This window comes from Pelophylax lessonae (assembly GCF_965119305.1).
Source record: "Pelophylax lessonae genome assembly, chromosome: 3".
In the NCBI taxonomy this organism is placed as follows: Eukaryota; Metazoa; Chordata; class Amphibia; order Anura; family Ranidae; genus Pelophylax; species Pelophylax lessonae.
Window position 1 is genome coordinate 168,435,780 of NC_138770.1, and position 15,854 is coordinate 168,451,633.

A 15,854-nucleotide genomic window follows, 5' to 3' on the forward strand; every position below is an offset into this window, starting at 1 on the left:
TAATTACTACTAATTATATCGTTTTTTTTTTTACTAAAATCTTGTATATAGTCCCTTATCATCCCCCTCCAATAGCTTGCAGATTATTGAAGTTCAGTTAACCGGCCTGTAGTTTCCAGGGATATATCTCTTCCCTTTTTTTTAAATATTAGTGCCACGTTGACTTTTCTCAAATGAGCTGGTACCATTCCCGTCAGTAGACTGTCCATAAAAATTAGAAGCAATGGTCTGGTTTTTACCTGGCTGAGTTCCTTAAGGACCCTTGGGTTTAACCTATCTGGTCCCGGTGACCTATTTATGTTAAGTTTTTCAAGTCTAGTTCTGAGTCTGTCTTCTGTTAACCATGTGGGTGCTTCCTGTGACGTGTTAACATTACAGTCTAGGTTACTGTATCCACCTGTTTTCTTTGTAAAGAAGGAGGAGATGAGGAGAAGAATTCAGAACCTTTGCCTTCTCTCTCTCCTTTATAGCCAAGTTCCCTTCATCATCCTTTATGGGGCCAATATGTTCTGGCCTTACTATCTTACTATTTACACACCTAAAGAATTTCTTCGTTTTTTTATTTACTCTCTTACGCTATATGCCTTTCGTGTTCTATCTTAGCCACCTTGATTGCGCTCTTACATTTCTTATTGCATTCTTTGTAGTGTTGGAATGCTGCCAGTGACCCTCAGCCTTGTATTTTTTTTCGTTTTTATATGCATTTTTACGTTGGAGTTTAGCCACCCAGGATTTATTTTAGCCCTTTAAACTTATTCCCTGTTGGAATGCACTGGCCAGTACCCTTAGTTAGTATGTTCTTAAAGCACTCCCATTTTCCTCAGTGTTCTATGTTCCTAGGATTCTATCCCATTTAGGCCCCTTTCACACATACTGACCATTCATTTCATCAGTTCAGTCACGTTTTTTTGTCATCTGTGCCAGTTCACACTATAGCGATGTCAGACATCGCATGTGATTCGCACTGCACTGCTAGATTGTATGGCTGAATTTGCATTGCATTCGGACCAAAGTCATGCAGGACCCGCTTTTTTTTTTATCCACACCAGAATCGGATTGCATGGGTGTTCAACATATGCGATTCCTATCCGAATGGACAGTTCGCACTGCGATATGTGAACTAATCTGGGGGTATCATTAATTTTGTACTTACACTCCCAGCAGTTCACATAAGGCAGTGTAAATTGACCTGCGTGTCAGGTGCGATGCGGGAACCCGTAGTGGATTCGCAGGGTTCCCACATCACACCAATGTGAACTGGCACTTTCAGTCAACATCAGTTTCGCATCTGTTTTTATCCTTTGGCATCAGTTTTTTATCCGTTGTCATCCGTTTTTCATCCATTGTCATCCATTTCAATCCGTTTTTCGTCCGATTGAAAAATAGAGCTTTCATCCGTTCAAAAAAACAAATGTTGACGGAAGGGGATGAAAACGGATGTAAATGAATGATCATGATGATGATGTGAGTGAATGATTCATTTACATCTGTTTTTTCAAAGGAATGCATTGATGTCTGTTTTTCATCCGTCAACCGTATGTGTGAAAGGGGCCTTAATATCTTCTAGCAAAGAGCGCAGTTTAGAGAAGTTGGCTCTTGTGAAATTCAGTGTCTTTGTATTACCCTTGTGTTTCCTATTTCTGTAATTTATACTGAAACTAATTGACCTGTGTTCACGGTTTCCTAAGTTTCCTAAGTTGCCCCATATTTCTATATCCGTGATCATGTCTGTATTATTCTTAATCAGTAGGTCTAGTAACGCATTGTTTCTCGTTGGTCCAGTTCAGTGTAGTAAAAGTCCAGTCCAGTGTATCAGTCACTGGATTTCAGAATGACTCTGCATATGTGTGTTATGTTGATGGAAAGCGGAGAGCTCCAGAGCTTTAATTACACCAGGTCTCTTTTGTGAAAACTCTAGAGGGCGTTACAGAGCCCTCTCCCCAGTTAATTAGAATAGTTTGGAAGGCGTGGGAAGTAGTAGTTCTGAAATGTTCGCCTTCATTGAACCCTCCCTTAATATCAATTTTATAATATTGAATTAAGCATAGATCATAGTTTATATTTTGGCAGTCAACATAGTGTTACACAGAATTAAGCCAAGAGTTGAGATACGAATCAAGCAGTATGTGCACCGGTACAGTAGACCCCTAATGTCTGAGTACCTGTTATTGGTAAAAGCTAAGTGGAAAAAAAACATTAAATTGTGAACATTGTTTTAAATAATAATAAAACAAAAATTCTCCCCCCAATGTCTATGCGCAAATGCGCACGCAGGTCTAGCATGCATATGTAAATGGTTGTTGTTACCCATATGTGAGATATCACTGAGAACATCAAAGTGAGAGCAATAATTCTAGGGCCAGCGCTCAAGTTTAACTCTAAACTGATAACCTAGAAAGCGTTGTCTGTGGACAATTTTAGGTATTGTAGTTTGTCGCCATTTTTCAAGTGTGCACAATTTAAAACAGAAAAAATTTGCAGCAGCTACCATTTTATTTCTCCACTGCTTTTGCGCTCAGAGAATATATAATGTTTAAAGGTTCTACATAATTTTTTAGCAAAAAAAAAAAAAAAAATACTGATTTTATATATGTGAAAAATTCAAAAAAATTGCCCCAGTAGGCAAGCGAAAAAAGAAGACATAGGCTTGAGAGAGAGAGATACATAATCTTGCCCCTCTGCAAACTGTTACTAAAATCTTACCAACAACATGCAGTTCAACTTTGACCAAGAGTAGAGCTGTATGATTAATCGTTAAAAAATCAAGATCTCGATTCACACCCCCCACACCTCAAAATCTTAAAATGGAATGTCCTCAACTCTTACAGAGCTCTTCTCTGCTCACTCACAGCTGTCGAAAAAAAAAAAAAAATGAGCCTCTGGCAAATGTTTATCAACATTTTTAAAGTGGTTGTATCCCCTGTTTAAAAAACAGTATGCATCGCATACTAGCACATTATGAAATACTTACCTTAGAGCAAAGCCCCCACACTGTCGCCCGGACACCGCTGAGGGAGCTATCATGTTCCCTCTGCGTCTCTTCCGGGTTCAGTGACTCCGGAGCTGTGAGTGGCCGGAGCCTCGATGACGTCACTCCCGTGCTCATCACTTTCCGGCAAGGAGCTCTGAAGGCCCAGCAAGGTACTCTGGACCTTCAGAGCTCATGTGCCGCTGGGGTCAGCGGCTGCATGCAGGGTGAATATCTCCTAAACCGTGCAGGTATAGGAGATATTAATTTTACCTACAGGTAAGCCTTGTTATAGGTAAAAATTTAAAAGCGGAGTATACTACCACATTAAGGCTGCTAGATAACTATAAACACAATGTTTTACAATGTATCATTCCATTCTTTAAGATCAAAGGAATGAACTTCTGTCTGTAAAGGAGGGCAGTTTAACCTCTTAAAGACTAAACCTTTTTCTGACACTTGTTGCTTACAAGTTTAAATCAGTATTTTCTGCTAGAAAATTACTTAGAACCCCCCAAAGATTATATTATTTTTTTTTTTAGCAGAGACCCTAGAGAATAAAATGGCGATTGTTGCAATCTTTTATGTCACACTGTATTTGCTCAGAAGTCTTTCAAATGCAGTTATGGGAAAAAATACACTTTAATAAATCTTAAAAAAACTAAACAGTAAAAGTAGCACAATTTTTTTTTTATATATAATGTAAAAGATGATTTTACACCGAGAATCGTGATCTTTATTCCAAGCAAAAAAATTGTGATTCTCATTTTATCCAGAATCGTGCAGCTCTAGCCAGGAGTCCAAAAAAGTGTATTATAGAAGTAGGGTGCACAGAAGGGCTAATAAACAGAAGAATCATGATGGACCTGCGCTACAAGGAAAGATTACCTGAACTGACTGTATTTACACTTCTCTTAATCTTGTATGGCTAGCTCTATGGATGACTATTATTCCTGTTAAGCTGACTAGTTGAATAAGTATTCTTTTAAAGATTTGTTGTATGTAATGGCTACAATAGTGCCTCCCATAGTGCGTAAGCAACAGGTGCAGAATAATTCAATGTCAACACAGTAGGCTATATATGCTGCTCTTGCAGATTGCTCATCTCTCCCGCCCCCCAATGATTACGTACACAGTACTCGCTACTTTCCTGAAACTGCTTGTATGAGGTGGGAAAATGTCTTGGGACTCCCTGACCCTTATCACCTCACTATGTATCCAATGCTGGTGTTGGGTTCCTTATGACGAAAGGAGTTTACTGCTCCAGCCTTTTCATTGACACACAGCTGCTTCTAGTGTCATTCAGAGCTGTTGGTGGCCACTGTGCAAATGTATGGGTTGTAGGTCTGTAGCATGAGAAGCTAGGAATAACCCTTCTTAGACCTACGCCTATGTAGGTCATGGCAGCACAGTGTTTTCCAGCAGCTACAACATTTTATGAAAAGAGAGCAAGATAACACTGTCAAATTGGGCAGAGCTTCATATAGCGGACTTTCGGCATGTTTTAACTAATAAAAAAGCAGTGTAGCGCAACCAAAATCTGCCAGATACTAAATAATAATACTATGAAAGGAGTGAAAATTCCAATAAACTCAAATTATACAGTGCACAATAAAAATGATGTTCACATTTCAATATTGGGTAAAATCAAACTTTAAAGTCCAATCAATAAATAGCGTGATCACCACTGTGCCACTATTATCCAAATGAAAGTGCTGCTTGTCTCCACCACCATATAAGTTAGCCGCTAACCTCATGGCCATGACCCCTGCATTACCAGAAAGGTCAAATCAAGCCGCTCTCCCCTCAGGGATAATGGTTCTAACAGACGCTTGGCAAGTCCTCACTCCTTTTTCCTCACAATGGGGGATACACAGTATAGTCCTAGTCTAGCGCCTAACTTGTCACTACTTGCAGATCATACTATCACTGTGAGTCCAGTCTACACTTGTAGCCCTACAGTTTCCAACCTTTGCACATCTCCATCTTATATGTGACTTGTCACCTGTTTCTAAACAACACAGTAAAGCTGGCCATAGATGGGTGGAATTTCAAACGAAAATTCATGGGAAAAGAAGGTTCTAACAAAGTTTGTTTATTTTGATAATCATTGATGGGTCAAATTGACATTCCTTTTTTACTGCAATGATGAGAAAATTTGAAGGAGCTGGATGGAATTTTTCTTGAACAAACACATTTTCTAACAGTGTATGTGGTTTTTGTTTGGTTAAGTTAATTCATTCTAAAATCAAATGTTAAAGGCAAACAAAATCTTTCAAACTTATGTTCTTAGAATTTTCATACAAATTTTCTTAAGACTTTTCCTTAGGATTTTCATTTGAAATTCTATCCCTGGATGGCCAGCTTAAGACAAAATGCCCTCTCCAGTCTCCACCTATCTATGTCCTTTTCACCTCCAATAGCTGTGTTCCTGTTTGAGAAAACTCCTCTTACTTGGAAACTTTAGTGGCAAGTAGCTTTCTTGCCCCTCCATGAATGGAATCTCTCAGCCACGCCTCCTCACCTGCGTATGTCAAACTGACTAGTTCCAGTTGCTTCTGTTCACAGTGAACTACTCAAAACATTGGCTCCTATTGAAATGGCCCCTGCTGAAAATGGATTTTACTGAGTGTAAAATCCAAAGGACTTTACTCCTTACATAATCTGGTTTATGTGAAAAGGAGTCTGGAGCTACAGCGTCTGGCTGGAACGGTGCGTAAAAAAAAAAAAAAAAAACCCCAAAAACGTACATGTACCTTTTATTGATATATTTTAGTGCATTAGTAGTGAGTCTATTCAAATGAGTGGGCTCTCTTATCCCAACATATGAAAAAACAAAAAGAACAATGGATTTTAGTAGGATGGGGCAAGTCCCAGATTTCAGGCAGCACTAGATTGAAGGGGTTGTTTATTATGGCAGCGAGTATAACCAGAGAAGCTACTTCCTGAATTAAAAAATAAATAGAATGTGACCTATCCAATGCCCCTCTGTCTTCTCCATCTCCCTGCTCTCCTCCCTCTACTCCTTCCATTTGCTTTCTCCTGCCCCACTCCCCTCAGCACTCTTTCCTCTCCCCTTCCCCCAATTTTTTTTTATTGTTGCATCTCTTTTATTCTGTTTTCAGTGCTGGTCCTTCTGTCAATCCTTGTGTTTCTTAGCATCCCCACTGTGAAACATTCAAGAGCCCTTAGTTAAAGTGGGTCAGTTTCCTGGTTTCTTGCAGTTTGAGCAATGCTGAGCATTCTGCCATTTTCAAACCTTTTCTACATGCAAATTGCCATGTGTCTGGTAGCCTGGGGTCACCATTAAGTGAAGTTGTTCATTTCAGTGCCCTGCTATGTTGTGAAACTTTGACTACCTTGGTGCTGTGGGGCTGTAACTTCTGAAAAAGTTTGGTAATGTAATTGTCCCTTTTAAAAGGTTGGGTGACCTGCTTCCTACGCTAGACAGTGTTAAGTGTAATTCCTGACCTCACTGCCTTTCTAGAGCTAAGGTATATGACTTTCTAGATCTCCTCAATGGATGATCTCAATGGGCTGTGCACTTAGGTGCCCCACTTTTTCTGCTTGCAAAGAAATGTCCATCTCTGAAGGGAAAAGTTAGTAGGACTTTGCGGGACCTTAACACCAGTTCTCCTTTTTGCAGTCGAGCTGCAGAACAATTCTCCTTAGATTACTTCCTTTTATCTTTAATCGGGCAAAAGTGTTGTGGCACTAGGATTCCTACCTCTCACTCATCAGTGGAGGATGGTACTCCCATCAGGGGTACATTTTGGAATTCTCAGAATATTATAGCTGGCAACCACTTTAGTTAGTGTGGTATATCACACCTTTAATAACATCTCCGAATATTTGTTTAGAAGGACCATTTCTCTTCCTTCTGATCTGTTCGTATACACCATTCTGCGTTATGGCATGTATTCATACCTGCCTTTCCTTGGTGCAGATACTGTTTAACGCCCAACTTTATCCCTATTGATCTCGATCTAGTAACTTATCAAGTTTGTGGATTATTTCTTTATGACTATTACAATGTTACACTGCGGGGTATTTCACACCCTTCCCGCTGCAAATTGAATGTTCGATTAGGCAACCTCTTTATTAATTGTAGACCTTAGAAGTACTAGGCTTAAACTTTCTTCAGTTATTGGCTGGTCCAGTTGTCTATGAAGTTTCTCTTTGGGGATTTTTTTCTTCTTTTGGTCCATTAGCAATCTTCTCTTGTTGACCACATTCTTTTTTTTTTTTTTTTTTTTTTTTTTTAGGTGCACCTGTACCTAAATTTCCTCGTCCACCTGTTATGACACAGTGTATTATCATCAATCGTTATAGTTTCCCTTTTAATCTGAAGATGGGTACACACTGGTCAAAAATCATCAAGTTCAGCAGGAACCGGCTGACTTTGGGTCAGTGTTTACAGCTGTCTGTCAGGTTTTTTTTTTCGTTCAGTCCGCTCAGTTAAATGGAAAAAAAAACTTGCAGTGTGTACCAGATGGATAAGACAGAAGTTGTATTTCCTCTGTTATTCTGCCTCCTTGACTGAAATTATAGTTATTAAGATGTCGATCACACCAGCTTCCTAAACTCATTGCTTGGAAGGTGAGGAAGGAGGGGGGTTTTCATTCTGCTTTTAGCCATGCATTTGCTCACGATCTACCTTGCATTGTTTTCAGCTTAAAATTCTTTACCCATATAGATTCCAGCCTCATGTATGACATAACTGAAATGCTAATGCATGCCCTCATCATGGACTGGCTTGATTACTGTGACCTCCTCCTGCACCGATGACCAAGGATCAAGCTGGCACTACTTCAGTCTATCCTGAACTTGGCTTGCATGACTGATCCAAAGTCTCAAACTCTGCTTCCATCTATCAGTTCCCCCACTAGCGGCAAGTTATTGATAGGTTCAGAACAGGGCATCTTCAACAAGCCTGTCTTAATTATTTTCTTAGTGATATTGAATACCTCATCGAGCACACCTCTGCTCTGCAGGTGACCCTTTACTCCCTCTCTACTCAGAGTCTCATGTCCCTGCATTCATGTCGTTGTGCTTCTCTCCATTGCATAACATAATTATAGCATTGTTATAAACAGGACAAGTCGCAGATAACTTTTAATTATTTTTAATCCGCAGTAACACTGGTTGGTTTAAAGAGGATCTGAACTCTGGAATTGGTTTTTAAAAAGGCAGGCAGAGGGCAATAGGCTAGACACCAGCATAGCCTGTGGTCTCCAAGCAGCTGATCTGTTCCCAAATAGTGGGAAAAATGACAATCATTCATCCTATATTCTGTTTGTGTATATGAGGCTTTAGAGTAATACTGCAGATACAGCTAGGAATCTATAGGCACAGGGGTGCCTTAGGCACACTCATACCAGAAGTTCACTGCTGTTCGTCAGAGGAATTCCAGATAGACGGTACATTTTCAGGGGACTGTTTGGACACAATAACATTTCTAGATGGCTGCTATAATAATCTTTACTTTTTGAGATCAGCATTACTTTAAGGGCTTGTGGACATGAGTGCAGAGGGCCATACACTGTGAAGACAGGGTGTATTTTTGCACCCAGGAGTCACAGGTGTTTGCATACAGCCATGGACAGCAACCTGTACAAATCAATGACAAGCAGGCTGACACTATGAATGTAATTGCACATTAGAGTGCTTACATGCGTACAAGGATGGGTGAGTCTGCATCCAGGGCCACTTATCCATCCCTGTAAGCATGTAACTACTTGCATTTGTGGTTTCATCTGCCAGTCTGTCATTGCTGTATGCAAACACCTGCGACTCCTGGGTGCAGAAATATGCTCCTTCCTGACAGTATGTAGCCCCTGGGGTCATGTGCATGAGCCCTAAAACTACCTCTGGGAAATGTTTTATTTTTATCTTTAAAAACACATAGTAGAGAAAAACATTTGTCAATACAGCCTAAATTTAATTTTATAGAGTTTTCAGTTTCCTGGACAGTCAAAAAAAACAACCTGTCACTGTTGTCCTACAAAGTGGCGGAAACATAAACATGCACAATATCCATGTACTTGATTTCAATTTCGGTGATCTGTGTGCTGTTGGATTTTGTATTGCTTCCAAGGTTACCTTGGGTCATTTATGTTTAGGAGTGCATAAAAATATGCAGTATCTGTTCTCTTGGGGTGTTTACCATGTGCTAATACAGTTTACTTACTCAATAAAAGGAGTAGGTGTAAAATATATATGTAAGACCCACTCACCCAGCGCTAATAAAATGGTAAAAATTACATACAACACTCTGTTGTGTGTAAAAGAACAGCCGCTATTACAAGAAATCAATTAACAATAAGGTGTAGTATTGCTCATAGCAGAAAGCAACAACCATACACTAGCAGTGCTTATGTGAAACAAATACATAAATAAACAAATGCAGGTAAGACCCCGTTCACACTGGGGCGACTTGTCAGGCGACCAGGTCGCCTGACAAGTCGCCTGCCATAGAGTAGCACAGGACCCGTTCTAATAGGAGCGACACAAGTCGCTCCGACTTAGAAAAAGGGTCCTGAGCTTCTTTGGGGCGACTTGGAGCGACCTGCATTGACTTCAATGATATGAAGTCCCTGCCGGACGCTCCGAGGTCACGGTGCGAGCTGCGCACCGCGACTTCACAGGTCGCCCCGGCAAGTCGGGTCGCGCCTGTGTGAACCGGCTCTTAAAGTCCAATATAGTGAAAGTGCTATAATGATATGAATGGCATAAACACTCATAAATTCATCTATGGAATATAGTTCATATATAAGATGAATCCCTTTCTTCACCACGGTGCTATATCAAATCAAAAGAGACCACCTTCACCACACCAACGTGATTCCCCCGTGGTAATGGACACTCACCAAAAGGAAAATTATATGGAGCCTTTGAAAAACATATAGACTTGTCATGCCAGGGAAATGACTCTGCCTTTCTGCTCTGTAGACCAAGGTCCTTCAATCCCCACAGCAGTGAAAGTGATTGCTCCAAATGCGCAACCTCCATTTTCAAAGTTATGTCATGTAATCAGAGAAAAGGACTCATAGCGTAATCTCGTAAAAGCCAGAGTTTTATTAAGAAAAGTCCCCTTCCCCTCTTACAAATGCACTCACATATAATGAAATCCAAAACAGCATGTAAATATCGGATAACCTGTGTCCTGCGGTGACTCCCGGCTATGCTTACTCGCCGCTCGGCACCTAGACGAACGAGTTTCGGGTGTGACCTCAGACGTAGGTATCCTAGGTGACCGCGTGCTCACGCCCTTACGCCCTTCAACAGAGGGCGTGAGCACGTGGTCACCTAGGATACCTACGTCTGACGTCACACCCGGAACTCGTTCGTCTAGGTTCCGAGTGGCAAGTAAGCATAGCCGGGAGTCACCGCAGGACACAGGTTATCCGATATTTACATGCTGTTTTGGATTTCATTATATGTGAGTGCATTTGTAAGAGGGGAAGGGGACTTTTCTTAATAAAACTCTGGCTTTTACGAGATTACGCTATGAGTCCTTTTCTCTGATTACATGACATAACTTTGAAAATGGAGGTTGTGCATTTGGAGCAATCACTTTCACTGCTATGGGGATTGAAGGACCTTGGTCTACAAAGCAGAGTGGCAGAGTCATTTTCCTGGCATGACAAGTCTATATGTTTTTCAAAGGCTCCATATAATTTTCCTTTTGGTGAGTGTCCATTACCACGGGGGAATCACGTTGGTGTGGTGAAGGTGGTCTCTTTTGATTTGATATAGCACCGTGGTGAAGAAAGGGATTCATCTTATATATAAACTATATTCCATAGATGAATTTACAATGAGTGTTTATGCCATTCATATCATTATAGCATTTTCACAGTTTACTTACTGCATGTAAAAGATACAAAAACGTTTAACTGTAGTTAGTCTTAAATAGTTTGTTGATAATTACTTTACCCCATAGCAATACATCTCAATAGTAAGATTGCATGTGTTAGATTTCTTCCTGCAGTTATTTTGTGTTTTTAATGCATGCTGACATTCTAGATGGCAATGTACTGCTTTGTACCACATTTTCTAATATGTGTATCAATCAGTTTTAGTCATTGGATACATTTAATTTTAAAAGTAGTTATATGCTGCAAGAAACACATGGCCTCCACATATCTGTGTAGAGACTATCCTATTTTAATAGTGTATTTTCTTTATAATTTCATTGTGTACAATAAATCTTTATATTGGTTTCAATTAATTTTACATATACGTATCTAAATCCAAAATATTTTCTTAAATTTGTACAGGGAAGGGGTAGAACACCTGTTTGATTTTTATTGTAGGGGATATTCGCCACTCTATACTTGTCCTGGTAACAGTTGATACTGGTACTTAAAGTGATGTGAAATCAATAATTTTGAGTTGGCTCAGGCCCAATGGGGACACTTGTGGTGACAACTGTCTAAGAAAAGATTTCCATTCTGTTGGAAGAGAGATTCTTTAGCTACTAGTTGTGTCTACGGAACAGAAAATTCAGGGCGTTCTCCCTGGTGTTACACAGATGGTCTGTTTTCTCAAACTTTTTTCTACTCTATCCAAAGAGAAATAAGTCTAGCTATACAGTATGTTAATAGGGTCACATAAACATCTTGTTCATTCTCATGAACTTCTTTTTTCCCTCTAGTTTTCAGTTCGTTTTTAACAGTTGTCATCATTTTTTGGCACTTGAAAGTTTTTCTCTTAAGCCTAACTCTTTTATAATATGGATGTTTATTTCTGAGATGTCCCTTTTTAAAGTATAACTAAAGGCAAAACGTTTTTTTTTTTAATTTTGGATAAAAGTGGAAAGGGATTAGAACATCTGTCAGTTTTTATTGCGGTCTATGCCCCCGTTAGGGAGATTCACCCTTTCTATTTGCCTTGTTTACCATTATCATTGAAAGTAAAAGAAAATAACAAATTTTGGGTTGTCCCCAGAAAAGTAATAGAGGGGAAATCTTCCAATATGGACACTAGTTCTAGTGACCAGGGGGCGCTCAAGAAATTCTTCTAATTTGCAATGATGTCCTCTCACTTCCTGTTGGGCTATGGTAAAGAAAGTGAAGGAAAATCTCCACAGTGGGACACAGGTGCCAGAAAAAAAAATCTGTGTCCTCTGACTCTCCAGCCGTGATCCCTGTCCGCTGACTCTCCAGCCGTGATCCCTGTCCGCTGACTCTCCAGCCGTGATCCCTGTCCGCTGACTCTCCAGCCGTGATCCCTGTCCTCTGACTCTCCAGCCGTGATCCCTGTCCTCTGACTCTCCAGCCGTGATCCCTGTCCTCTGACTCTCCAGCCATGATCCCTGTCCTCTTGACTCTCCAGCCGTGATCCCTGTCTTCTGACTCTCCAGCTGTGATCCCTGTCCTCTGACTCTCCAGCCGTGATCCCTGTCCTCTGACTCTCCAGCCGTGATCCCTGTCCTCTGACTCTCCAGCCGTGATCCCTGTCCTCTTGACTCTCCAGCCGTGATCCCTGTCCTCTGACTCTCCAGCTGTGATCCCTGTCCTCTGACTCTCCAGCCGTGATCCCTGTCCTCTGACTCTCCAGCCGTGATCCCTGTCCTCTGACTCTCCAGCCGTGATCCCTGTCCTCTGACTCTCCAGCCGTGATCCCTGTCCTCTGAATCTCCAGCCGTGATCCCTGTCCTCTGACTCTCCAGCCATGATCCCTGTCTTCTGACTCTCCACCCGTGATCCCTGTCCTCTGCCCCACCAACACAGGCCCCTGTCCTCTGCCCCGCAAACACTGACACCTGTCCTCTGCTCCGCCCACACTAGCCCCTGTCCTCTGCTCCGCCCACACTGGCCACCTGTCCTCTCTGCCCTGCCAACACTGTCACCTGTCCTCTGCCCTGCCCACACTGACACCTGTCCTCTGCCCTGCTGATTCCATGTACACTGCCCTGCTCCCTCCTGTCCTTTGCCTTGCTGAGCTCTGTACACTGGCCTAAAAAAAAAAAAAAATTAACAGCCTCTGTACACTGCCCTACAAATTGCTGATCTTATCCTCTACCCTGGTGAAGACCTGTACACTATCCTGCTGACCTCTCATCCTCTGCCCCCTGACATTTTTTACTGGACCCCCACATCAGACAGGCTAGATCCGGCCCTGATGCCTATCTCTATGTTTGTGGGCCATCCATGGTTTGGATGAGTGAACAACATGGTTTTTAACATATTAGCACTGGTAATTTTGCAATTTTAGACCCTGCGCCAGATGTGCTTGAACTCTAAAGCTGAAAAAAATAAACCCACCAACCTTGTCCTGTGGCTGCAACGTTGACTGTCCTGTTGGTACATAGATTCATGTTTTAGTGTAAAGACTAGCTTAGTTATATGTAGCAGGCAATTTTTATATCCTGGGATTAACAAGACTACAGGTTCTAGCATCTGGCCAGGAGCAAGGTAAATAGCGGCAGGCTGAGATTTTCTTTTACAGATTAATTCTTGTTCTTAAAAGGATATCGGGGAACTGGAGAAAGTGCAGAGAAGGGCAACCAAACTGATAGGAGGCATGGAGGAGCTCAGCTATGGGAAAAGATTAGAGGAACTGAATTTATTCTCTCTTGAGAAGAGGAGATTAAGGGGGATATGATCAACATGTATAAATACCTAAGGGATCCATATAGTGAATTTGGTGTTGAGTTGTTCACTTTAAGGTCAACACAGAGGACAAGGGGGCACTCTTTACGTTTAGAGCAAAACAGATTTCGTCTCCAAATACAGAAAGGTTTCTTTACCATAAGAGCTGTGAAAATGTGGAATAGACTCCCTCCAGGGGTGGTTCTGGCCAGCTCACTAGATTGCTTTAAACAAGGTCTGGATTCTTTCCTGGGTGTACTTAATATACAGTAAGTGGGTAAAAACATTTTTTTTTTAGGTAAAGTTGATCCAGGGAATATCCAGTTGCCTCTCGGGGGATCAGGAAGGAATTTTTTTTCCCCTACTGTAGCAAATTGGATCATGCTTTGCAGGGTTTTTTCGCCTTCCTCTGGATCAACTGCGGGTATAGGATTGTGTATATGGGATTGTATGGTTGGGTTTTCAATGCAGTTTTTTTTTTCTTTTTTCTTTTTTCTTTTTGTTGGTTGAATCAGAAGGACTTGTGTCTTTTTTCAACCCAACTAACTATTTAACTATGTTATTTGAACAATAAACTGTTCTCTTGCAGTGCAAGAGAGAAAAAGTTAAACATTCTGCTTAATAGAAGATTTCTTTGACTTGCTTTTAAATGAATGTTGCTAGTTCATCTAATAACATAATTTCATTTTTTTATAATCTTGTAGGTTCAGAACAAGCAGGAGAAGAAGCCAGGGACCCCTCCTCCTGCCCCTGTCACTCCAGTAATTACACGACCTGCCTCCCCTCCTCCTGTCAACAAAGTAACAGCCCCCCCTTCCCTGTCTGTAAACATTCCACGATTCTACTTCCCCAGAGGACTGCCCAACCCCAGCAACAACCATGATGACATCATTACCAAGACTGAAGCAATCTTTGCCAGTATGGAGGATGAAAAGGCAGATATTTATGAAATGGGGAAGATTGCCAAGGTAAAACAAATCATTCCTTATACAGTTCAACAGTCTGCTAGCCTTGAAGGATAGGCAAAAGGTATCCGGTTCTGTAACCAGGAAATCCCACAAAGGCACCAGCCTGCACTTTGTAGGCGTACTTTGTAGCTGCGCGCTGAGAGGTGGAACCAGCTGTCAGTCAGGCTGCGGGTTGATACTGACAATATTGTCAGGATGCTTCCCCAGCCTGAAGCGGCTCTGCCCCATCAGCTGATAGCAGACAATGGCCCACTATAAGCTGACTCTGGGTCACGCCGGGGACAAAAGTAATTGTACTCCTGTGACCCGCGAGAGAAGTATGGCCAAAAAAGCTGTAGCTATGGTCTTTTAAAACCTGGTCCAGGAATGAGTTCAATCGTCTCCTCTCTTCACCTGTAAGCATGTTAGACTGACATTGCTGTGCAAACCAACAGGAGTATTACAGGAGGCCGATATTCTGAGAGATTCAGGTACCTATGCTAGCTGTATTTAAAAATACATGAAATGATCGTTTAAAAGAATACATCACTGGATTAAATAGTATTTAAAGCAGGGTTTCACTAATTTTTGTGTTTATTAAAAGTCAGCAGCTACAAAAAGTGTAGCTGCTAACTTTTAATAAACACTTACCTTTCCCGCGAACCAGCGATGCGGCTGCCCGAAGCCTCTCTCCTTTCCGCGACACCGGCATCTTTGGTGTGGGCACCCGGCCCTTCACAGCCGGGTGCGCACTGTGCATGCGCAAGTCGCGCTGCACGTTGTAAATGGCAGGACAATCTTCCGGGACCTGTGACGTGTCCCAGAAGATTCCAGGGAGGGAGGGGAAGAGGAGAACTTCCGCTTGAGCCGCCTAGTCGGCCCGAGCGAAAGTTGGAGCGGGTACCTGTTAAAACTAGGTACCTACTCCCCTCCCCCCCCCCCCCCCCCCCAAAAAAAAAAAATTGACATGCCCAATGTGGAATGTCAGGAGGTCAGCAGTATTTAAAGAGGAAGTTCCACTTTTGGGTGGAACTCTGCTTTAAGTCAACATAAGTTCTCACTTTAAAAGAAAATCCTAATACCAGTAGCTATCAATAACAGGGAGGATGTTTAGTCTTCTATTACAGGTTTTTGCTTCTATATTGAACCTGACTGCACACCATTTCTGTTATCTAATAAAGTCCATAGAGGGAGGTTTCACATGTATAAATCCTGCTGAAGCATATAATGGTAGAATAACTGGCACCCTATTTTGGACCAGCCCAGAGCGTTTATCAGACACAATGAGCAGGAATGCCATACATGAGGAATTCTAAGTTATTTTATTATTACATGTTCTGT

At 41.6% G+C, this 15,854-nt stretch overlaps 1 protein-coding gene across 2 annotated transcripts in view; it reads left to right on the forward strand.

Annotated features, from left to right (window-relative positions):
- PPP2R3A (protein phosphatase 2 regulatory subunit B''alpha) overlaps nt 1-15,854 on the forward strand; it is a 142,454-nt gene that overhangs the window by 88,860 nt on the left and 37,740 nt on the right. For both annotated transcript variants that reach the window (XM_082249512.1, XM_082249513.1), the window contains exon 2: nt 14,271-14,534. In XM_082249512.1, coding sequence (XP_082105638.1) covers nt 14,271-14,534 — 264 coding nt within the window. The remainder of the gene's footprint in view (nt 1-14,270; nt 14,535-15,854) is intronic.